The sequence below is a fragment of the Salarias fasciatus genome, chromosome 17 (genome assembly GCF_902148845.1).
Source record: "Salarias fasciatus chromosome 17, fSalaFa1.1, whole genome shotgun sequence".
NCBI classification, from domain to species: domain Eukaryota; kingdom Metazoa; phylum Chordata; class Actinopteri; order Blenniiformes; family Blenniidae; genus Salarias; species Salarias fasciatus.
In genome coordinates, this window is record NC_043761.1 from 11105116 (window position 1) to 11131061 (window position 25946).

General features: G+C 39.4%; 1 protein-coding gene across 5 annotated transcripts; it reads right to left on the bottom strand.

Annotated features, from left to right (window-relative positions):
* Positions 1 to 1868: 1868 nt before the first annotated feature.
* Positions 1869 to 15786, bottom strand: LOC115404233 (macrophage mannose receptor 1). Of its 5 annotated transcripts, none has more exons than XM_030113480.1 (6): positions 15703 to 15786; positions 15490 to 15525; positions 14859 to 15215; positions 14106 to 14408; positions 13754 to 13955; positions 1869 to 1882 (listed from the first exon to the last, which is right to left on the bottom strand). In XM_030113480.1, the coding sequence occupies exons 2-6, from the start codon at positions 15518 to 15520 to the stop codon at positions 1879 to 1881; spliced, it is 897 nt and encodes a 298-aa protein (XP_029969340.1). In that variant the 5' UTR covers positions 15521 to 15525; positions 15703 to 15786; the 3' UTR covers positions 1869 to 1878. The 5 variants fall into 5 exon arrangements, with proteins under 5 accessions (XP_029969340.1, XP_029969342.1, XP_029969338.1 ...); XM_030113482.1 differs by lacking the exon at positions 1869 to 1882 and having other exon boundaries at positions 13288 to 13955; positions 14859 to 14957; positions 15182 to 15215; positions 15703 to 15762; XM_030113478.1 differs by lacking the exon at positions 1869 to 1882 and having other exon boundaries at positions 13288 to 13955.
* Positions 15787 to 25946: the final 10160 nt, after the last annotated feature.

Sequence of the window (25946 nt, forward strand, 5' to 3'; positions counted from 1 at the left end):
TGTGAGCCTGATCTAACTTCATCCTCAACTTAAACCATAGATCTATTACTGTAATTTGGATTTTTGTTTCAGTCACTTTTTAATGCATATCCTTAGTCAACACATGAAAATACAAGTGTGTGTGTGCGTGCGTGTGCAACGCTCCTTACTGACTGTCACCCCTTAGTAATCTATGAAAGTTTAATCATCAAAGGAAGAAAGTTGGTGCATTAGACTTTAACAGAATCTTAAATGATTTGAGATCTCTTTCATGGATTTTCCGAGTTTTACATCAGTGCTTGCACTGATTCGTTCCCCCTTGACTCAAAGTTCCTTATTCTGTGTGTGTGTGTGTGTATTTGTGTGTGTGCGTGTACATCTCTAAGCCACGAGAAGCAGGTAGACACGGTGTTCCCCTCCGGGGGAAAATGCAGCCAGCTTTGTCCTTTTCATGCTGTGGGGTCCATCACAGCGCTCAACTTGAGGCTATGATTATTCCGGTACCCAGGAGGCGAAGAGCAGGAGCCGGGCTGCTCCTCAGAGGGGAGCAGAGTAGGTTTAGGACAGTCAAAATGGAGAAGTGAACAAAGGAAAGAAGAAAAAGATAGAAAAGGAAGATTTATTCGCAGGTGATTTCTACAATGAATTTAGTCGTGTTGAACTGAGCAAGTTTTTTTTCTGAAATGGAAAGGCAAAAATCATCCCTTTTTGCTTTGAATATTGGCATTTAAGCAGGGCTTAGTCTGATTGTTGACAAATTTATGCATATTCACATCCACAACTCGGTTTGGAACTGATATATTACCAACACTTGCATCAAACAAAATCTGTTCCTGTTCACTGATTCCACCTGATTTAGAATTTGGGTGGTGCGGAAGGTAAGATAAAGATGAAGGCAGAGGCTTCAAAAAGAAGACTGGGACAGGAAGAATCAGTAAAGTAATGTGAAACAGAGCGAGTTTGTTCAAAAAGATGTCATCAGATAAGAAAGAAAGGAGTCAGGAAATATGAAATGAAAGAATAAGACTGGAAACACGAACGAGGGAGAAAGCTTTACAGACCAGGTAAAACCAGGACAAAAGGAAAGTACAAGAGAGACGCACTCTAACAAATTAACAAAGAATGTGAAGTAGGAACGAGAAAGGACAGAAGCAATGGAAGAAATAATTAACTAGGTGACCATGGTTCACATTGTGTCTTTCTATGACTCACTCTTCTGCAGCATGTATCTGACTGGCTGTTGTGTCGAGGTATAAAGGAGTATTCTGAAGAAGCAGTCAGAGCAAGAAGCCTTTTTGAAGGGAGTTGCTCTTTGATGCTGTGATTATAATCATTTTTTTCTTTATAATATCGACAATCATTCATCGCAACCTTTTTGGCCCTTGCATGCGTGCGTGTGGGCATTAATATTTCCCAGTAGGCTGGGTCGTGTGATTCCCTCCCATTGCAGCTGAAATTGGCATGAATTGTGTGTGCATGCATGCATGAAGGAGGAACCCACTGAGCGCCACAGATGTGCTGTACGCATGCTTTCCCACGCTGTAAGGTCATGCAACTGGTATGACAGAGATGGAGAGGAAGGCAAAAAAAAAAATGTCAAAACTGAAGACATGAATAAGTGAGAATTCAGAGCAGGCATGATGGGATTGTGGTTGGCTGTAAAGTTAGAACAGAAAATAAAGGAGTGTATTAATGAAGAAGAGAAATTGATAGTGCTCTTGCAAGATTGTTCAAAAATGAAAATGGGATCTAGGTTCTACAAGTTGCATCATGTTTGAGCTCTCTATCAGAAGTGCATTCACTCGCTCGCTTCTAATGGGACTTCCTTCCCTGGAACTGCGCTTTGCAGCATCTGCTCTTTTATGGACTCACAGTAGGGAAGTCAAGAGATTCACACTCTTATCTGGATGGAGAAGGCGAGAGGTTCCTCAGTGTAACTTTGCTTTGGAGTAAAGGAGAGGGCAGACGGTCGTGGTTTATTTACCACCAAAGTGTAAAACAAATGTAGGAATGGAAAAACAAATCATGAGTACGCAGAAGTCAGGAACCCTTTTAAACTCTTTCTCTTGACTTGAATAATTTAACACCAATTATGTTATTGTATCAAAGTATAATTATTTCACGTGATCATATTATTCACAATCTCATGCTGCTAAATGTCTACAAATTTACTTATAGCAGCATTTCTTCTTCTTACCACATGCCCATGATTTGATTTTTTGTCTTTTTTAATAAGTGTACAAACCTTTCTTATCAAATTCATCTACAAACCTGTTCTCAAATCAACCTCACACTTTTTCTCTTAAAGATTCTCCTCTCAAATTATAATACACTTGATAAAAAAAAAAAATCCTTATTGCCTTCTTTTGATGTTGATAAATAATTTATTTCTTGCAAGTTTCTCCTCGAGTTAAGTCAGAACATCGCCTGTTTTTTGGCAGACGTTGGTAATCCAGGTGTACTGCAGGTACACTCATTTCCACGCCAGTGTCCAGGCTGGAAATCCGCCGATCTCTGCAGGGACACGGAGGCTTGAGGAGGCGGTCGGCTTCAGCTGTTGTCCGTCTCCCTGAGAGTCCCGCCTCACACCGAAGCCTCCTTCCTGCTCTCATTACGTTGAGCTCAAATTTACTCTGGACTTGAACCGTGGCTCAGATTTGCGTATTCAACAGGTGGCTTCACAGCGCTCTGTTTACTGAGGGGATTTAAGAGCAGACCATAAACAGCTCTGTCTGCTGAGTGCACGGCCATAGTTACCACTTCTGTTTATTTTTTTTTCACTCAGTAATTTAAATGATGCGTTGTGTAGTTTTACTGTAAACCACTCATTTTAGAAGTCATATCCCAGTAATTGAATAATTAAAAATGCTTTTATAATGACTGACTCATAACTTTTATTGTACATGAAAACATCTGAACATTATCTCTCTGTGCGTATTTATGGTAAATATTATTAATGTATATTGCCACAATTCCTCTTCTTCGCCTTCTTTCACATTTCCATTTCCCTTCATTTGATATATCTCAGTAATTGCATCCAGACAGAAACCGATCAAACAACATTTGACCTCATCTAGTGAGGTTAATCTGACACTTTCGGTTCATTTTCATTAAACTGTCATAACAAACAATTCCAGCCATGACATAGTACTTTGCTTCGACTACTTGATATCTTTTTTTTTTTCTTTATTCAGACACTCAATAAAGTGAATCTAACTGCATCATCCCAGCTGACAACCTCAAGGCAAGCTGTTCTTGATTTGTGTGTGTGTTTATAGTCGCCTTCAAAAAGCTTCCTGCTGCTTTTTGCGTGTTGGTGGTTTATCCCAGCTGTGATTTTTTTTTTTTTTTTTTGCTGGTTAAAGTCATTAATGCCACATTTCATATATTTGAAGAACAAGTGCTTTGTGGAGTTCTGCCCACCTCGATGGGAGTGTGTGCATCGAAGTATTGAAGAAGATTTGCGAAATGTTATCTCATAAATACAATGAAATACATCTCACATGTTCTATGATCATTATTAGAGCCAGGAAAGAAATTTGTTAGCATTGATGTCTTTTTCAAAACTATAATTGAAAACGTTGAACCCCTTTCGCTCCCCTCGTGCTCGGGACATCCCCGTATAAAGCTTTTATAACTATCATATTTTATGAGGTGATAGCAGCTTTCTTTTTTATACATCAGTGGTATCGGACATCACAAGTTGTGATTGTAGGAAATATTGCTTAATTCTGAAATGTTGCTGGAGTTTCTCATCTAAATGTGAATCACTGCCGTTCTCACCAAATTCAATTTGGGTAAAATGGGTGTTTAGCATTGAGTTCAGAAATAGGCCTAATCTACAGTCACTTTCCTGTTGAAGGTTTAAAAGAAAGCACTCAGATTTTAATTTGCAAGGTTGTGCTTGGTGCACGTACCGGCAAATTGAATATTACGATCCTCTGTGTCGAGCCCGATATGCTATCGATGCTCCATTTCATCACACAGTGGTGGTCCCACGTTGGAAAAATGCCGCTTTCCCGTGCAGCCGACAATCGGCACGCTGTCGTCCAGCTCAGTTTACCGAACTATTTCCTGCAGCGTTGTTTCATTTGCAGCGATAAAGGAGGGGGGGGGAGTAAAATCCTCCTGGAAGCCGTCTTGATGGATGCATTGCATGCGGACAGACAAGTAAAGTCGCCTGGGTTTCCAGCATGTGTAAACTAGTTCAGTTGAATGGTCTGCCACGGGGACTCGCTAAGCCTCTCTGACAATTGCCTCTCCACATCCTCTGCAATTTCATCTATTCTCCTCAATTGTGTTAGCGCAGAGGGCAACATGCCCGGCCTGGTTCATCACCATTTCATCACAACACTTCAAGAATTCCATGGTTTGCTGTCGGTACAATTCAATTTTTTGACATATGTTAAAAGGCTTCTTCAGTTTTGGCAAGCCAAGAATTTTTTTTTTTTCTTTCTCTTTTCTTATATCTTTTAGTAATCTTCCCTTTTGTCTTTAAGAGCATGCTGTACTGACTCTACATCCCAAAGCAACCAGTATGATGCCATAACCACATAGGGACTGGGAGGAGCTGTTGAGCTGTGAGAGAAAAGAGAAAGCTGCAGGGGGAATGCATGCATATATATATATATATATATATATATATATATATATATATATATATATATATATATATATATATATATATATATATATATGCCTTCGTATTTTAGAGAGACTGCAGGAAAGCCAAGGAGAGAAATGCAAAAGGATGACTGTTGAGAAAGAAATAAAAAGGTGCTCCCCGTGAGCAGAGGGCGTCTGAAGAGACTCAAAGAATTGGAGGTAGATTGCCAAAATCACTAGTTTGTGTGCTTGCGAGTGGGAGACAATGTGAACGGGTTAACTCAGAATTCAAAGCAATTAGAGGAAGCTGAGTGAGAATATTGTGAGGCTGCAGCAAAGCCACATGGTGGTGTAATGCTCAGCACTTTCACTGCACTGCAAGAAAATCAAAGCTTTTCCTGTTTGCAGTTTGTGTGTTTTTGCATGTACATGCTTGATTTTGTATTGACACTCTTGCATTTGTGGTCATTGTGATTATGCGTGTCTGTGTTTTCCGCTCTTTGGACGTGTCCTGACTCGCTCCGCCGTATGGAAGATGGATGAATGGCAAGTGGGTTGCAGTAATATATGCAGAAACACTGCGGAGCTTTACTCACACTAACTTCAAGTTAAGTTTTTGTTCCCTGAAATTGATTCAGTATAGTTTTCTGGCTCATAAGTAATTAATCAACTTTAGTTCAGTCAGTTCATTTTTCCCAGTCAAACAGGCTCAAAATGATTTACAGTGCAGCAGCGTATGCTGCGGTTCTGTCTCTATGATTGTTTCATCTCTGGGAAATGTGGCAAACTTAATAGCGTTGTATAATGGGGAATATTACAGACTTGGACTGGGTACATGAGCTGTTATCATGCGGCTTGTTAGAACAAACACACTTCCATGTCATTTTCCCAAGTGTTTAATATCAATTTAGTTCAGTCAGCCAGTATTAATGATAATTATCTGATGATAATTAAATTCAAATAATGCGCTGCCAATGTCCTGAGTCACACATTAATTGTTTAATATGAAAACGGAATTTAAAATGTAATGAGAAAACTCCACATGCTTGCTGAGCTTAGTTGAATGTCTGTATCTTTATGCACACACGCATCATTTTGAAGAGTTATGCCGATGCATGTTTATACATGTGCTTTTGTCATGAATCTCCAGTGGGACACAACAGTATTTAGTCAGCCACCATTTGTGCAAGTTCTCCTCCAGAGCAGTGATGTTTTCGGGCTGTCGTTGAGCAACACGGACTTTCAACTCCCTCCAAAGATTTTCTATGGGGTTGAGATCTGGAGGTTGGCGAGGCCGCTCCAGGACCTTGAAATGCTTCTTACAAAGCCACTCCTTTGTTGCCCGGGCGGTGTGTTTGGGATCATTGTCATGCTTTTAGACCCAGCAAAGGGTTCATCTTCAGTGCCCTTGCTGATGGAAGGACGTTTTCACTCAAAATCTCACGATACATGACCCCATTCATTCTTTCCTTTACACAGGTCAGTCGTCCTGCTCCCTTTGCAGAAAAACAGCCCCAAAGCATGATGTTTCCACCCCCATGCTTCACAGCAGGCATGGTGTTCTTTGGAGGCAATTCAGCATTCTTTCTCCTCCAAACACGAGAAGTTGTGTTTCTACCAAAAAGTTCTATTTTGGTTTCATCTGACCATATGACATTCTCCCAGTCCTCTTCTACATCATACTAATGCTCTCTAGCAAACTTCAGATGGGCCTGGACGTGTACTGGCTTAAGCAGGGGGACACGTCTGGCACTGCTGGGTTTGAGTCCCTGGCGGCGCAGTGTGTTACTGATGGTAGTCTTTGTTACTTTGGTCCCAGCTCTCTGCAGGTCGTTCACTGGGTCCCCCCGTGTGGTTGTGGGATTTCTGCTCACCGTTCTTGTGATCATTTTGACCCCATGGGGTGAGATCTTGCGTGGAGCCCCTGATTGAGGGAGATTATCAATGCCCTTGTATGTTTCCCATTTTCTAATAATTGCTCAGACAGCTGATTTCTTCACACCAAGCTGCTGACTCATTGCAGATTCTGTCTTCCCAGCCTGGTGCAGGTCTACAATTTTGTTTCTGGTGTCCTTTGACAGCTCTTTGGTCTTGGCCGTAGTGGAGTTTGGAGTGTGACTGTTTGAGGTTGTGGACAGGTGTCTATTATACTGATAATGAGTTCAAACAGGTGCCATTAATACAGGTAACGAGTTCAGGACAGAGGAGCCTCTTAAAGAAGAAGTTACAACTCTGTGGGAGCCACAAATCTTGCTTGTTTGTAGGTGACCAAATACTTATTTTCCACCATAATTTGCAAATAAACTTTTTCCAAATCAGACAGTGTGATTTTCTGGATTTTTTTTTTCTTTTCTCATTCTGTCTGAACAGTTGGTTATATTTGAAAAAAGCAGGAATCTGCTGACAACACATTGACAACATAGCAACCGAGAAACAGGTACTGAAACTCAGATTGTAGCTTCCGGCTAAAACATATGAGTTCATTGTGAATTCTCAATGTTTTATGAAAGGAGGAGGAAAAAACTTCAAGTATGACAACTTAGTTTGACAAATTAAATTAAGGAGTTCTTGCTGGAAGTGGAGCGAATGAAGTAGCTGTAATTGAAATCCCTGCATCATCAGATTCTATTATCTTGTTACAGTTCGTCATCCCGTCTCTATATTTCACACATCCTGCATACACCTCCATCAGAATTCCTTTAACACTAATACTGTGTCGCACAATTGTGCACTTCCCATGATACACTTCCGAGTCACACACTTGACATTAGCACACTTAACAGTGGAGTGTTAGTACTGTTGTTCACACACTGCAGTGAAAACTGCAGCATTTTATTGTGTGAGATATGAAACTTTTTTTTTTATCTGTGACTTTATATGTAGCTTTATCACTTGATCAGTTTGTCTGAGTATTTTTGAGTAAGTTTTTTTATAGTTGCAAAATACAGTATAATTGTTGTAATTTCTTAAATATTTGTATCGTGTGAGTGTGTGTGTGTGTGTGTGTGTGTGTGTGTGCTCGTTTAATTGGTGAATCTAGATTGGCTACAGGTGTTAATGTGTGTGTGGCAGAATGGTGCAGTGTGCCATCTCTGCATTCAAAGTAATCATGAACATTGCCACATGCACTAACACGAGGCAGTCACACTGTTAAAATCTCAACAGTGAACAAAATGTGACAAACTCTTAGATGCTGCAAAGTGAATGAGTCACATCCTGTTTCGTTGCGTTCTTGACATCTTACACCCACGAATAATTATTCACCTTTGCGATGATTACCTTTTCAAATGATGTGAATTCAGTTGGCTGAAAGTTTCTTCTTAACGTGGACGCCACAAGTTTTCTCGAACCCTTGTAAGAGCAGTTTACTGTACATCTCCACTAAATACAATTGGTTTTCTAGCATTACTGCAGATCGACCCGCGTTAAGAGGGGAAAACAGTGAGCCATTAAAGACGCCGTCTCCTCCATCATAATGTACAGTACACAGCTGAGGGAGATTTGGAGAAGGAGCAGAGATTGCAGCTAATGGCTTCAGATGTGCTGTTTCATGGTAATAGTGGTAAAAGCTGATAGCATAACACATTCTGGAAACCAAAAGACGGAGAGACGGACAGTAAATGTGGAGATTCTCTCAAGTTGAAATGGATTTGACTGTGTTGTAGCAATGTCGCCATCGGCAATGCTCTGACCTTGACGTGAAGATTTTCAGTGAGTTTTCATGCTTTTCAGCAGTTTCTGGTATATAAACAGAAGGACACAATCAAATATTCACATATATCAACAAAATCTTGGTTGCTGATCAGTGTGAAAGCCGTTTCAGAGATGGTCTCCACGTGACATGAAGCCACAGTCCTGCTTGTTGTTCTTCTATTTCAAAAGAAGCTTTCAGGTTAGTGACTGATGTTGTTGCTACTTATTAAACTTCAGGTGTATTTTAAGCTTTATTGAAACCAGCTGGTCCTCATATGCTGTGTTATGGCTCCTCTTAAATCCTAAGCATGGCTTGAAGTGATTTTGCATGCTTCGTGTGTTACGTACAGCTAAAATGGTCGGGCGCTTGCAGTCCTGCCTCAATTTCTGTTTTATTGTGTATTTACGTCTGCGTGTTTGTTTATGTGTTGCCTTTCCGCATGCACGCCTCAGGTATTATTGCACTGGGTCCTCAATGCAAGACATTATTCAAAATTGATTGAATTTGCACTGTCAGTGTACTATTAGCATGCAGAAGAACATGTGCAACGGTTCTCATCCTTTTAGACGATTTTAATGGTGAGAGAAAAACAAAAGAAAATCACCCAGAATGCTCCAAATGCGTCACTGCGTGGACACATTTGTGGAAATTCAGCGAGGAACGAGGGCTTTAGCCTCTCACAAGCTTGTTCCTTTTTTTTTTTTAAGCTCTCACTAAAATAAGAACAGCTGGATAATGCAGGCATGGTGTCAGATGTACACATTTCTGCACCCGGCGACTTGTTAAAATTTCTGAGTGTACACTCACAGCAGACAACTCTGCAAATGGGATTTGTATTTATGCTGTCAGAGAAACAGTTGGACAACTTGAGCCTGAATGTTTATCTGGTGAAAGTGTTCAGTAGGCAAAAAAAAGAGAGGCTATTTTCTAAACCTGCACAGGTTTTAGAGAAATAAATAATGCCTAATAATAGTGAGATGAGCAGTGGGGGACAGTTAGCCTCAACGCATCAACAGAAATGTGCAAATCGAAAATAAATATGCATAAATGAATACAATAATGGAGATGATTATTGGTGAGTTGGGACCAGTCTGAGTGTCTTACTGGGTAAAGGTTTAGTGAGAGAATGGATAGTGTTTGAAAGGACACCTCTGCACGTACACACACACAGACACACACACTACCTCTGCATCAACTCTACGACTGTGACCCTTAGGCAGCTCTGATGGCCAATTTCCAATGTAAATTAGCCATCTCTACGCCGAACATGTCTGAAATGCCATTACTCATGCAGATATTGTGAAATCAGCCATTAGCGGCTGAAGCCTCATGAAAGGTTGTTAGGGTCCGGACTGGAATACTAATTATGAACGAGCTGCGCAGCCGAAGCAAAGGGCAGGGACTTCAGTAGCCAGTGGTGACCGAATAGCAATTATAATAAACATCTTGAATCCATTCGCTGCATAATACTCAGCATGGGCTCATTGTGCACACGCATTTAAAGCCGGCTTGAGTGTGTATGTGTGCGTTTGTCCGACGGACTCCCTCCAAAGAAAGAAGGACGTATTCCAGGCCATTTGTTTGGTTTGATATTTAACACAAATGAAAGAGAAACGGGGAAAGAAAACCAGGATGCGAGGGTCACCACGGTAACAGCTCAGTGCGAGAGCAACACGGTAACACACACTGTCGCTCTTTTATTACGACTTAGCAATGGAGACAACAATGCACCAGTTGCACATTGTGTCGAACGTCAAGTGAAATAATTCTTCACCAGCTGTTGCAGTGTGGTGTGAATTAATGCGGACTTTACTGAACCGCTGTTTGGATGTTTTGTGTCGGTTTTGGCCCCCGGGCCTTATTTTTGACATCCTCGAGCCATTTCATTAGTAACGGTAGTAACAAAGTATGCTCAACTTGAAATAAAACATGATGGTTTTCTTTCTAATCTATCATTATGTAGCTCATATTCCTGAATTACTATTAATGATCCATTAATACATTTGATCCTTAAGAACATTTATTTTTAAAGTAATGACCATGAATCAATCCATGTTTTAAAGCTACAAAATGAGTGTTGACAGATGTGAATTTGGACAAAGGAAAGAGCAAATAAAAATCTGAAAGAAAACAAGCAAATGAACAACAAAGCAGGAAAAAATACACATTTCAAGATCAAACCTAAGACAGTTCTTTCACCAGCAGCCTGAAAATGGCTTCACTGATAACTCCACACCCCATAATGCAACATTTACAGTCTTTTACCTTGTGGTGATAAATCAAATGCTCTTGGACAGTAATTCATCTTCTTGTTGTTATGAGATTTGTTCTCTTTATAGTTCTGTTTTGGCCAGCATTGGCTTGTGTTCACAGACAGTAGTTTGAACGGTTTTCCTGAAGTCATGCGGTGATTTTGTCTCTTTTTGATGCGGTGCTGCATGATGCCCCGAAGATCAAAGCTATTTAGAAACATTTCCTTTCGTTTACCTCCAGATAGTGAATAAGGGTGAAGGCTTCAGACTCTCTGCATGTTTTAATGATATTACGTAACTCCGATGATGAAATACCCAAGTTGTTATGCTCGAAAATGTCACTCAATATGAAGCTGTTGCACTTTTCAGCCGTGTGCTTTTTTTTCCCCCCACTAAGCTGTGAACTGCTCATATTTACTTCTGAGATCCGCGGCCTCTGTGCGCTCCATTCACTGACCTGCTGCCGGTTCAGCTCATTAATTTTGACAAGCTCCTTTTTATGCACGTTTTTAGTCCCAGCCTGTTCGAAAGGTTTGCTGATATCAGGTTTAAACAATAACAAATGTATGAACGTGGATTTGCGGTTCGGACTAATTAGATGATTCCACCAACATTGCATCATGTTTTTATTTTCTACATGTAAAATTTTATTAAAAAGTACAGTCAAAGACTGGGTTATGAGTTGTTGCTCAGGTGTCTGCGGTGTCTTTGGTCCCGTGTGTGTGCACATTTGGAGCATTATTCTAAATGTGTCCACTCATCTCTTGTGTCACCAGGAGCCTCGAGCTCACGCCGTGACGTTAATGCTTTGACAGGCCCCAATGCTCGTCTCGCCTTCCCTCCCTCCATCTGCTCCTCTTTTTTTTTTTCTTTTTTTTTTTTTTTCCCCCTCGCTCCCCCTGGCTCCGACACTTCTCACATTTACACCACTTATGGCCTCTTTAGTGGTCATGTTCTGCCTTCACCTCGGTACGAATCAAACTCTTCAGCAAGTGTTAAAGCAAACAAGTAGTGAAATGATCAAAACTCAGACCACGAGTCAGGAAGTGAACGTCTGGAAATGTAAAATTTCACCACAACATTGACAGAAATGTGAAAGCTCTGTCCAATCTGGCATATTTCTAATGAAAACAAAGCAGAAGAGGGTTCTTCCAGACTTTTCAGACGCTTTCAGAAGCTGATTTATGGAAATGCGTCACACTACACTGAGGAATCAGAGGAAAAACCCGGCAAGAGTGAGTGTTTGGATACAAGATTCTGAAATGGCCTCAAGTGCAGAGGAGTCATCACACTTCTGAAAAGATTTTACAGGCAGAAAGAGAGAATCTGAAGTGATTTTTTTTTCTTTTTCTTTGACAATTCTTTGGTACAGATCATGAGATAATCCATCTATAGACACAGGATACAAACCTGGAGATGTATTTTTCGTTTCAATAATTACCTTCTCGCTGTTCCTCTGTTAGCACACCAGAAAGATAAAGTGGTGGGATCGCTTCCACACATACCTTCCGGTCCATATGCATACAGCGTAATCATCTCAGTAAAATTGGCAGGCCTCACAGGGACTAAGCCATTCCAGCATTTAAGCTTTGGATATCTGCAGGTTGCATTCGGCTGACTCCTGCTGACTGCTACATTTCCGTAGCAGCTGAATGAACACCAGACTTAAAGCTGGCATTCAGTCCAAACTGCTGCCATATCTTAGCCTCCTTGTAGGCTCGCCGGTTTTTTGCAACATGAAATGTGCCTGGCTTCAGGTCAGGAGCGCCCTCAGTCACCGCTGATTTATACCGTGGAGAAGTGTGTTTCCCGAGAAGCTGCGATTCCTCTCGATGAGCTATGATCGCGCGCCCGTACATCACACACTGGTCAGAGAAGTGAGCCGAGCCACAAGTCAAGAGAAAGCCCGCTGCCTTGAAATGATCGAGGCCAGCAAACACACACACACACACACGTTCACACAGTAAGCCGCACAATGAGTTGTAATGATGAGTGAGGGTGTGACGGATTGAGCCTTCATTCCAAGTTTGCCCACGGTGTGAATAATGGCCCTGGAAGTTGTCCAGGCTTCTCCTTTTCTTGCTTTACCTTCTGTTTCTCCACATCTGATTGCTTTTTTTTATTTCTCAGTAAATGCTGGATTTGCATTACTTTTCTGCCATCTTTATTTTCTATCGCCTCAACCGCCCCTTGTAACAGAACCCTTTGTGAAACATAAGGCCCGTGGGCCAAAAGCAGCCCACAGGATGCTCCAATCTGACAAGCAAATTGTAAAAACGTCATTAAAATTTAGTAGTGGACACAACACCAGACTGAGATCTGAGCTATCAGTGATGCTGCCATGAAAGATAGAAAACTACCAAAGCCATGCTGTCAAGGTCAGAATGTAAAAACATGCACAATTACGTTTGTTTTTTTGCACATTTCACTGTATTTTGAACATGGAGGTATTTTTAGAATAGTTTTTTTCCTGAGATTGTATGAATTTTCAGTAGTAATTGTTTGGTTCATTCAGGTATAGACATTTTCCCAACATATACTCTGTGGCAATGACTTTGCAAGACGTAAAACATTGTTTGATCTCAGTCATTTTCTGAGCATGCTTTGACAATTTTGGTATTAACTCAAATGAATTCATTAAAGATTAATGGATATTCTTTTCTCCTCTCTGTAAGCCACAGCTGACTTTATTTAGTTTCCACATAGCTGTAAATTATCCATTTTTTATTTGAAACAAAATGATATACAGAATTAGAGTTATTGGAAATCTTTATTGATCTTAAAGGATACAAGTCAATCATAATCTGAAAATAAACACAACCACAACTGGATATAACTTTTTTAGGTTTAAAAGAAATGGTATTAATTGACAGAGCATAGTGAAGTAGTTAAATTGACATGAGTACACTTGCAGTATGAAATATAAACAACTATATGTGAAAAAATGTGGACATTCCAATATGTTGCATTAGAAGTCCTGAAACAATGATTAAGAATTTCACTTGCAAACGAAATGAAGTTGATTTTTTTTTGTCTTCATTTCTCCCATGAATGAATCTCTTTTTCACAGAGAAATGGTAGCTTTCTCGAACAATCTGCATCGCTCCACATGTAGTTCCTGTGTGGATTAATGACCCCACACTTGTACGACAGGGGCATCTCGGGCATGATGCCGTTGACCCATCTGCTGTACGAAACGATCCTGTCGCTCCAAATCCAGAACCCGAAGACGGCGCTCTGCCGCGTGGCGATCCACAAAGGACCGTCGATTCTGTCACGGCTCAGGATGTACTCCACCTGGTCTTCAACGGCTTTCTGATCGTCCTCATCCTCGATCCACAACATGTCTGTGTATTTTTCTTTGCAGTAGTGGAGTGCTTCCTCCCAGGTTTTCCTTTCACGGACAAGTTCGACTCTGAGAATGCCTGAAAACACAAGATGAGAAAAGATGGTATTTTATTGAAGAAGTTGTTTTTTCAATTTTAACTTTTGTAGTAAATTCCAGCTCAGTTCTGAAGCATTGATGATTAGTGGTACAGTGTTATAAATTGTCTTTCATCATCTTTCCTGTTTACCTTTGGAGCAAAGCACGTCTGCAGGACTCTGACATCCGTATGTTTTCATCCCTGACTGCGAGATAACTGCACATGTCTCCTGTTCGTTTGTTGAATTCCAGTCTCTGTATGTTGAACACTGTCCATCGTCCCATTGCCAGGAATCCTGCTGGAATCCAGTCCAGAAAGTTTTGGTTCCTCCTGTGTCAAGCACCTTCTGGGGTATTTTGCCATTGATGCTGACTAAGTCCCTGTGGTGTTTTCTGCAGTACCATTGGGCCTGGCACCAGTTTTTTTCCTCTGTAATTAGGATGTTATCTGTGCCTTCAAAAACAAAAGGAGAGAATTTACATAATTACTAATGAATCCTCAATTTAGTTTGTAAAGTATTTTAAAGATACGTTTCATTCAAGGTCAACTTTAACAATAAAAATGTCTGGAACTATGTTCACTTCACGAGCTGATGAAGATATTTCTTTTTTTTATATTCAAAATGATGGTTTACTAAAAATATATCAGTCGCTATTTTGTGCTTTTTGCTATTTTTCACTGCAACAAAATCACAAAGTTAGTTACTTCTGTGTCTCTGATGACATTCCAGCCTGTTAGGATTATACTGTTTAGAGTCCAGGGCTTCAAAGGACTTACAAACTGAGTATAGGGAGAATGCCAGATTACACTCAAACAAAGGAATCCAGCATAAACTTTGAAGAAAAAAAAATGCGAGAAGCAACCAAAGTAAATATAATAATCTAAACAATTTTAAAAACTTACCGTTGTTGCACATGAAATATTTTGGTTCTGAACAGTTAAAAGCTTTCCAGTCTGGGTTTTCAATGGCTCCACATTCTTGGTTAAAATGATGTTCGCTCCCTAAATTCAGGAGAGGGAAGTTAGCACCATCTGACCAAGTGAGAGCCTTGTTAGTTTTTTTAAGACCGATCCAGAAGCTTTTGTCTTGTGTCTCATTTTCCAGGATCCACTTTATGAATTCAGCATCCTCTTGATCATACAGAGATAGTAATTTTCCCCCCTCTTCTTCGCATTTATCACGTGCTTTATCCCTGTGCATCTCTTCATTAAAGGGAGAGATTAACCTGAGATGGCTTGATGCGGCTATTTGAAAAAGTCCTGTTAAAAAAAAAAGAAAACAGTATCTTTACTGTAAAGAACATTATCAAGTGAAATAAGATGCATTGCGCTTGAACACCATGGAAATGATCTGCCACACATCAACTCCAAAACCATCTTAACTTGCTCTCATTTCTCTACAGCTCAACAATTTCATTCATGCACATTTTATTTGATATCAAAGTTAAAAAGAAAAAAAAAAAAATCAAAAACATGCAGAAGTAAATACAGACACACCAAAAAAACAAAAGCAGGCAGTAAAAATAATTGGTACCTAAACTCAGCATGAGAAGCAGAAGGGCCATCTTCACTGGAGTGACGACAAGATTGCAAAAGACAACAAATGAAGTTATTCAACAAACTGAAAAATATACTCTTAAAAAAGTGTTTCTCAAATTGGAACGCCGGTTTGTGTGTCTGGGAATGGATTTGACTTCATCAGTTTGTGAGTAGATTCTTCTTATTTTACCCAAAAATTGTCTCCTACCTGCTGAGGAGAGGCGCCAGGTGCAGCCAGTTCCAAAGTGAAGAGGGTACAGGGTTTAAATTCTTCAGTTCCAGTGTGATGTATAACAGCACACAGCCTGTTCTCCTCGTCGAGTTTGCATATTGAAATCATAGACGGAAATATTTTAATATTTAACCGAAAGGTGTAACTTGTTGCTGCTCTGTTGGGAAAATAAAGCATTGTATCAGTCTTTCCATGGCCGCACGGTGGCGCGGTGGTTAGCGCTCTTGCCTCACAGCAAGAAGGTCCTGGGTTCAAATACCGGCCGGGGCTCGGGGCCTTTCTGTGTGGAGTTTGCATGTTCTCCCCGTGTGTGCGTGGGTTCCCTCCGGGTACTCCGGCTTCCTCCCACGGTCCAAAAACATGCATGGTAGGTTAATTGATCACCCTAAATTGCCCCTAGGTATGAATGTGTGAGTGAATGGTTGTTTGTCTATATATGTCAGCCCTGCGACAGACTGGCGAACTGTCCAGGGCGTACCCCGCCTTCGCCCACAGCAGCTGGGATCGGCTCCAGCCACCCGCGACCCCGAAAGGGATGAAGCGGCGGAAAATGAATGAATGAATCAGTCTTTCCTTGGGGATATATGTTCTAGTATATCTTGAAAGAAACAAAAAAAGTGTTGCATTTCTCAAACAGATATACTTAAATTGGAAAACTTTTTCTAGTCCTAATATGTTTCGATAGTATTCCAACATTACTTGATTTGATTTTTGATTTTGATTTATTTATTTCATTCATTTAAATAAAACAAAAAGTGAATGCAACATACTTGCATCTGCATACTTCAGCACAGATATGAATGAAAAGGTACAGAAAGAAGCAAAAGCTTGTAATATCTGCCCCTTGTCAATTCAGAATCCTTTAAACTTCCGATGTGTGCGCTACATACAATACATAACAAAGAAACAATACATAACAAAAAAACAAGTTGTCATCATACAACACAAATTTCAAAGATGTCCTACATGGCGTCTTTGTATCTGTCCATCAGAATTAGTTTCACACTCTTTTTAAAACAATGGATGGATTTTGAGGTTTTGATTTCACACTCAAGGCTGTTCCATAGATTTACACCGTGGACTGAGATACACCTTTCCTTTGGTTTAGTTCTAAACTTAGGTTTACAAAAAAAATCTGATCCTCTTAAATTATACTTACTTTCTTTCTTTTTGAATCTATTTTGCAGGTTTTCTGGTAATGTTTTCTGGTGAGCTTTATACATACATTTGAGAACGTTAAGTTCAACCAATTCATTAAATTTTAATGTTCCTAATTGTAAAAAAATTGGATTTGTGTGAGCTCTGTATCCACTGCCATTTACAACACGAAGAGCACGTTTCTGTAAAATGCAAATTGGATCAAGGTAGGTTTTACATGCATTTCCCCACACTTCTATACAGTTAGTCAAATGTGGAATAATTAAGGAATTATACAACAGTAATAAAGCATTCTTATTGAGAGACTCTTTAACCTTGTGTAACACAGCAATAGTTTGGGATAATTTTGTTTTAACACGTTCTGTGTGTGATTTCCATGTTAAATGTTCATCAATTAAAACACCCAAGAACTTTACTTCATGCACTCGTTCGATCTCTAACCCTTGAATGGAAAGTCTTGCACCAATATCTTTTTCTTTACAAGTAAAGACCATAAATTTTGTCTTGTTAATGTTTATAGATAGTTTGTTAGCATTAAACCAGTGTAATACTTTCTCAAACTCATTTTCCACTGTTTGTAACACCTCATTTATGTTTTTTCCCGTGTAAAACAATGTGGTATCATCTGCAAATAAAATACATTTTAGTACATTTGAAGCAGACACAATATCATTCACATAGAGGAGAAAGAGAATTGGTCCAAGGACTGAGCCCTGTGGTACCCCACAAGTTATATTGCAAAAGTTGGATTTTGTGTCATTAACTTCCACAAACTGACTTCGATCTTTTAGGTAACTTGCGACCCATTGATGTGCGACCCCTCTGATACCATATTTGTATAATTTTTGCAGAAGTATCTCATGGTCTAATGTATCAAATGCTTTCTGAAGATCGACAAAGATGCTTACTAAAAATTGCTTATTGTCCATAGCATTGGTGATTTCTTCAGTCAGCTCCATTAATGCTGTTGCAGTTGAATGATTTGCACGAAAACCACACTGGCTGTGACTTAGAATTTTGTATGTTTCAATAAATTTATTCAGTCTAATCACAAACAATTTCTCTAATACCTTTGAAAATTGTGATAGCAAAGCCACGGGTCTGTAATTTGAAAAATCATTTTTATTACCTTTTTTAAATAGTGGTATTATTTTAGCTACTTTCATATGGTCAGGAAATAGTCCGGTGGTGAATGACAGATTACATATATACGTAAAAGGTTCAATAACAGCATCTATAATGTTCTTTATCAGCAGCATATTCATGTCTGTATAATCGTTGGATTTTTTTTGTTCGCTAATTTATTCACAATTGACAAAATTTCGTTCCCATGCACTCTCTCCAGAAAAATACTGTTTACATTTTCTGCTATATTACAATCATTGTCTGTGTTTACCTTAGGAATATGCTGTGATAAAGTTGGTCCAGTATTCACAAAGAAGTCATTAAATCCATTCACTATTTCCTCTTTACCAAAGATATCTACATTATTCTTTGTGAAATAGTTTGGGATATATGATTTCGCTTTGTTTTTATGCAAGACTGTGTTTATTATACTCCATGTATTTCTAATGCTATTTTTATTTTTGTCCAATAATTTGGTATAATAGTCCTTTTTTTGTATTCTTATAATTGATACAAGTTTACAAGTTATTACTTTAAAGTGTGGTCCCTGAATTTTTTTTGATCACATCTCACATTATGAAAAGGTTTCAGTCTTAGATTAAAGTTAATTTTTGTCAAATTTACTGTTTTTGCGTCTTCTGTTGCAGTGACAGAGCCTCTGGACATTGATCCGAATGCTCTCCACTCAGCACAATGACGAACACAGCATGCCATAATTTCACCTCTTTTCAAATGTATTTTTTGATGGATGTGAAGCTTTGACCACGGCTTTGTGGTGGGAATATTTGTAGTTTGATTGTAGTCTGTGCATGTTACTTGGTTAAGTATTAAACTATAGGCTTCTCTTCGAAGGACTGGCAGCCTGTTATGGGTGTATCCCATGTTTCCAGTTTAAACCTTCCCAGAGTGACGATGGTGACCCTGAGCTGAAAAGGGAGACGAACTGCTCAAGCATCCAATCATTTTATTGAAGAATTCTCTACTTTTTTGTTTGTTTTTGCAGTCTTTGTATTTCTACAGTTTAATTCTTTTTTATTAGTCAGCTGCACTCAGATGTGACAGGTTCAGTGTGCAGTTGGTACTTTGCTGTCTTTGTGAGTTGGAGGTGAATAGCCGACTGTGTGGATCAGAGGACAGGATGCAAATTCTTGAAGAATTTGTTTAACAGAATTTTTTTTCCCCTTTGGACTTCCTGTTTCCTTGTGGTAATCATCTGTCAGTTTTGTGTAACTTATTCTTGAATATAAATTCTCATCTTTACGATCTGAAGCTTGTTTTCATTTAACCGAAACAACCTCAAATGTCTTTTTCTTGATAGAAAAAAAACTCAAATGTCTTCATGCATTATGATTTTTCTCACTATAATATTACTCAGCAGCTGATTTTTTTTTAATTAAAATTTGAAAATAATAGAAATAATAGAGATAATGGTGTTGCCATAATGAAAGACAGCAAACTGGTATTAGTCTTAGCCATGCTGTCAGGGAAAGTTTGCTGAAACACATAATTCAACAGCTGTAGAAGTTTATGATTCATTGGACTGTGTACAGTCATCAGCAAACTCTTCTACCTGCATAACAAGACCACTGTATTAAAGCTTTAGTCTTTTTAAAAACCTGTGTGAACGAGACCCCTTGTGCATGAAATGAGATATATTTCAAACTTGAATGATAACACAACATATGTTGTGAGTTCATAGACAGGACACTGAATTGTACTTTAAGTGAGTGTGCAGCAGAGTAAATCCAAAATGAACTTCTGCTGTGGAACAGCTGTGGAACGTAACACAATGGTTTTAGTGTCTCGCATTTATTACCGCACTGAGAGCAGGGACCAGGAACACAGTTGCGCTCGCATGCTTATAGCCGCATGTTTGAAATACAAATCAGGTTTGCAAATAATCCTCTAACAATGTCCCAAGTATTCCAGAAGTTACTGAGGAACATAAGAAACATAGGAACTGTAAAAGCCAATGCTTTGACATGACATATATCATTCAGAAGGTTCCCATATTCTACCAAAATCCCCGTTTTTCAGAGTTGCTCTTCATTTGAACAGCTCATGCAGTCTGTCAGTTCACCGGCCTGCACATGACGGAAACTCTCTTTAACCCCCTCTGTGTTTACGTCGAAGCATCAGCCGATCCATCAAACCATGCAGACCGGAAATATCCCCGCCTCGGAGCCGAGCTGAATCACCCTGTGCGGCTGACACAGCACCCGCTTGTCGTGATCGAAGGGGCACATGCTACCTCGCATCAGTGCAACGTCAGCTCTGTAATTTACAGTAAATCAGCTTCAATGAAAGCCGTCCTTGGTGATTCAAGTCTTCTCCAATCAATCCTGAATTCAACTGCGAACCTCAAAGCCTCAAAACAGTTTTTGTTGTGCAGTTCAATTCAGCAAGTTTTTTATAACCTCAACATTTTTTCTAGTGAAAATCCTCCTGAGGCCTCCTGATGATAAAAAGAAAGTAATATTTCAAAACCAGATGGTTTAAAAGTGCTGCATTAGGCAACGCATTTGTGGGTCGGACGTGGAATTATCACCAGACGTATATGTATGCAGTGGAGCCGGGAGCAACGCACGGCGCTTTAGTCAAGGCCTGGACCAAGCAGCCTTTGGTGAATATATTTCCGTGCGCATTCCCACAAATCGTCGGTGTGAGGTCGAATGCATTCGAGACGTTCGTGCTCCCTTCGAGTGTGCGGCATGCGTAACAAAAGCTTCAGCACACATTCGCGCAACATGCTCTGCTGAGCCCTGTGTGTGTGTGTGTGTGTGTGTGTGTTGGTGTGAGACCACAGTGACCCTGGGAACTGATGCAATGGTGGGGAAAGCTTATGTATAAAAAGAGATGTCAACCTGATTCAACAGACGGTGCAGCCATTTTACACACTTAAGTGCTGTCAGACTTTTAACCAGGCCTTTGGCTTTTAAGCTATGTGTGTGTGTGTGTGTGGGTGTGTGTGTGTGTGTTAAGAGGTAGTGACGGCTGGAAGTTGCTGATTGCCAGCCAGCCTCCTCTGGCACTCAAACAGGAGGCGGCGGAAGTTGTTTCAAGTGCACGCAGAAGCCTCACACTTGAAGATTAATCCCCTGCAAGACTTCCAGGGTTCAGGTTTGAGGGATGTCACAACTTACTTTTAATTTTAGTGTGTTGTTGATCAATTTAAAATGGCAGCGGAGTAGCCAAAATGCTATTTGCTGAGGGAGGTGGGGGGGTTCATACAGTACATCCTCTACTTTTCCAGTTCCATTTAATGCTGAAGTATTTTTACTGGAGGATAAATTCCATTTTCTCTTCATACAGTAAGCTATTCCACCAGAAGTCCAGGCTTCCATTACTCACTTATTCAAAGCTCATATTGGACAAACTGACTCCTGTCATTAGAAAGTAAAGACGGCTCTCTATGAACCCTTGCTGTTGGATTTGTTTCTATTTTAGTTTTGGATTGGATCTATACGAGTCATCATTATATTTCAGTTGTTTTCAGTTCTAAAATGACCTTGGTCAGTCAGACTGACATGTTGTTCCTTAGATTTTCTCAGAGTCGATAAACCAGTCTCTAGGACTTGGGTGATATTGCCAAAGTTCGGTATATCAAAGCTTAAAGAGATTTCTTAATTCAAAGGTGGATGATTGTATTCCTTTCTTGTCCCAATAACGGTTTCAAATGATCCCAGCTGATCCAAATGCTTTGAGGCATTGACAAGATGAGGAGAGGAGGGCAGATCTGAACCATATCGACTTCTCTTTTTGGCAGCAGAAGAAACCCCTACAATTCTTGTCCAACATTTTGGCTCAATATTAGATTCTTGATGTGAAGGAGCTTCTGAAATCTTCCAATCACAAGACTTCACCACAACTTCAAGACCTAATAGAGAGAACTTTCTCTGATTTTCACTGATTATTGCATACCGTGACGGGTTAAATAGCTCTGTGATTGTTGTAGCTTTCTCATTTTGCTTAACAGGACGTAAGTACGTATGATTTAATTTTTATTTCACACTCACTTCACCGCAACATTTTTAAATCTAATGATTTGGAGCCCAGAGCAAGGTCAGGAAGCTTCTCAAACCTTTCTTTTTTTTTATTTGTCTAAAGTTTCTGAGGCATAACAAAAAAAGAAAAAAAACTCTGCATGTCTGACTGACCTGTTATTTCTTTTCATCTCCTACTTCTTTGACCACGAGTTGTGAGGCAGTAACCACGTCTCTATGGAAACAGCGAGTTTTTCAACCTGGCGAGAAACTGTGGAGGACACAGAAGAAGAAATTAGACGAGACAATATGGAGCCGTAGAGCAAGTTTTAGGTATTCTTTTTAATTGTACGAGAGGAAAATAAGTTGATTGGCTGTATTTGATCACTTCCTGTTCGTAAAGTTTTCATAACAATCCTTACGTGCAACATTACAAACACATCCGTTTAAAAAAAAAAAAAAAAAGGCTTGCTGTTGATTTTTTTTTACTCTATTTGATGTTGCTCTACTTACTCGTTCATTGAAAGCTTGATCTAACGTTCCCTGGAGTCTTCAGGCACTTCAGGTGGCGCTGGGAATTTCCCCCCACGGAGACGTGTAGAGGGAAGTCAACAAGTGTCAGACTCAACAAGTGTGACGGATGAAAGGCAACACGAGCCGCTGAGAATAAATCACTGTGATCGGAGGAAGGATAAAAAAGAGCAGCAGAGATGGAGAATTATTAGGAAGGAAATCAGAGTGCAAGTTTTATTTCAGACACAGGAAAACGGGAAGAATTCAAATCTGCAGAAACAGACGCCTGAGGAAATGTGTTTGTTGGATTCAGCATCAAGTAGTTAATTTAAAAAATTAAAGTGAAACTCTTGAAAAGTTTGGAATGTCTGCAGAGAAAAGGGCACATACCAAGCGTTTTCCACTCAGTCATTCTTTTATATTTTTCTTCATTTTTCTGTTTTCCCATATTTTTTAGGGAGTCAAAACACACTCAGTGTTAGATTTTTCTCAGAAGTATTGTTCCATCCATTCATCTCCCATATCGCTTCACCCGTCTTCTGGGTTGTGGAACCTGGAGCAGACTGTAGGCAAACCCATCACACTGCAGTTACAGAGACAATCATTTTACAGTCAAACTTAGTCTTTAACCTATGTGCGCACAGAGGAAAACATACAAACATGGTGCAGAAAACCCCCCAAAAGAGAAGTCATTATCGCTGTGAGGTTACTGTGCAACCATGGCAGCATTAAAGACCACAAATCACACAAATAGTAACTAATTCAGATAAAGTAATCTATATTCTTCATGCACAAACTGTAACATTAAGAATTGCATCAGCCTGAACCTCGTACAGTATGAGCTGATATTTTTCTTTCTTTCTCAAAAGGGTTTGCAAAGATTTCATGGAGCCAAACTTAAGTTTGCACATCTTTCAGAACACCATCTAAAAATCTCTTCACCTTCTTTCATTACTTTAAAAGTCTGTAAAAAAAAAGGAGAAAGCCACTGATGTATTCGGCTCACATTCAGCCCAACCTGTGGGTCCACATCAGGCCGCAGCGCAATGAAATTGAAGAAAATAATATTGATTTTCCTCTATTTTTTTTGGAAACTGTAGAGCCATTATCTGCACAATAGTCTGAGCTTTTTGGAAATATATTTCGAGTCAAGACAAGACCTGATGCAAGATAATCACCGCTGAGAAAGCACCAGCGATCACGAGCCCCTCGTAAACCCGCGGCTCTCTTTAGGATATTTATTGCAGCTGGTTATATTTAATGGAGGATAAATCACTTTCAGACCATTAAACGATGAAGTAAATCTTAGAGTATCTACAAGTCGCTGGTTGAGAAGTGAATTCTTTGCAGATTTTCCTCACTGCGAGTTCCCGTCCCGGCGCCGTCTAATCAAACACAGCCGCACTTCGCTCAGTAATTGGCTCCTGCTTTGGTGAAAGCCAGTATTGCTACAGCAGAGCTGCCTTTAACTAAATCCTCTCATATAGCGTTCCTCAGTGGAGTCAGCTGACCTAAAACTTTAGCTCGGCAGATGAAGCGCTCCCAGATTATTACAATTCTGTTGAAATAAAAAGACTCAAACTATTGTTAACCTACTTTTATTATCCGTTCATTAACTGTAGTATTTTTCATTTTGAATGGCAATTTATCTCCTGTGTTACTGTTTCTTATAGTTGGAAATGATGTAAAGTGGAATTATTGTCTAAAATGTATTATGCAGCAGCTTCAGGAGTTTTCAGGACGTTTCACCAATCATTCTAATCATATAATTAGATTTGGCTTTATGTTGAGATTATACTTAGTTCTTTTTTCGTTTTGAGAAAATATATAAAGTTACTAAATCTGGTAAAAAAAAAAAAAATCATGTACACTCAGCGCCACAACAGAGGCAAAAAATTGAAATTTAAAGGTTATTATCGTACTATTTTAATGGTTCAGTTATCAGTATGTTTGACTTACATGGAGCACATTCTCCACAGAATTAAAGAGACATATTCTTAAAAAAAATATAGGCGAGCAGAGAAATGCTTTAGGAGGATTTCTGAAACAAACCAAAAAAAAATCATTGCTTTGAGAAGTAGTATTTGCATTTATTTTATATGAAGGGGCATATTTATACATGAATTTAACTTAAAGCTGATGTTTTTCTCCTTTGTATGTACATTTTTACTGCATAGTTGTTCTAAAATTATTATAGTCGAAGTGTTTCTATCTGTGTAACTTTACCCATGAAAAAAAGCTCAGAAAATAACTTTTTACTTTGGTTTTACAGTTGTTTTGTTCAGTTGTCCTGTCATTATTTCTTTCCATCATTTTTTTTTTCAGTTTTCTTTGTGTTTGTATCCTCCTCTCTCTCTGTCTTTGAGTTTCTTTTTGTAGTTATTTATATATTTCTTTCTTTTTGTTTTAAATCGAGTACAACAGACACCCTCAAACTGTTAACAGGTCTACAAGTCCTCCAATTAAAACCCTGCCTGTCGATATTTTCCACTCCATTCTGTACTTCCCAACCACTTTTTCCAGTCCATCAGTACTTTTCTTCTCTCTCATTCATCCTTTCAAAGTTTTACCTTTCTTCCAGTTTTTTTTCTTTCCACCCGGTGCATGTTTCTTCTCTCTCTGACATTCTGTCATTTTTCTGTTTTCCTCCTCCATATTTCTTCTTTCCTTGTTATTCACTGTCACTGCTGTGTTCTGTCTTCTCTCCTTGCTCTTGACCTCTGTCCCCTTCTCGTCTCCGGCTTCATTCTCAGTCATTCTCCGCACGCCTCAGTTCCTCTGACTTTTGTCTGTCGTCCATACATATATATCTTTTGTATTTCTGTAAAACTTTTGTTTTGTTTTGCGGCGGTGACACACATAACCTCATCTTACCTTTAGCACTTACCTGTTGTTTCTATCTTTGATTTTCTTCCTAGAATTTCACATTTTTCCAGGCACAATGACTGCAAATGCGGATAACACGAGCATGTGGGTGAAGGAGGACCCATCCTCCCCAAGAACAAAGATATTCCCTTATTTTCTTGAGGTGATAAAATGTATTGCGCTTGGCAAGAAACTTGGAAAGTTAGGAGAACAGCGACTGTAAGCGGCATGTTTGTTTTCCGCACTATGGGCAGCGCAGAATTAAAACCGACCGACATGAAAACGTGTCAGTGTGTCCTTCAGTCCGCTGTTATATCGAATTAACTTCACTCAAGTAAAAATACTGTCAAGTAATTTTTTACCAATATTTATTTCACTGTCAGTATCAAGTATTACACTGAATTTACTTAAAATATCGACATTCAAGCCACATTTCTCTCCAGATATGAATAAGAAAGAGTTAAGAATGAGCAAAATGCAAAAAAAAAAAAAAAACTTGAGATCAAAAGGTTTGAATATGAAATCAGACTGTGGTCATACACATTAATGTGGTTGAGTAGCGGCGAAGCTCTGCTA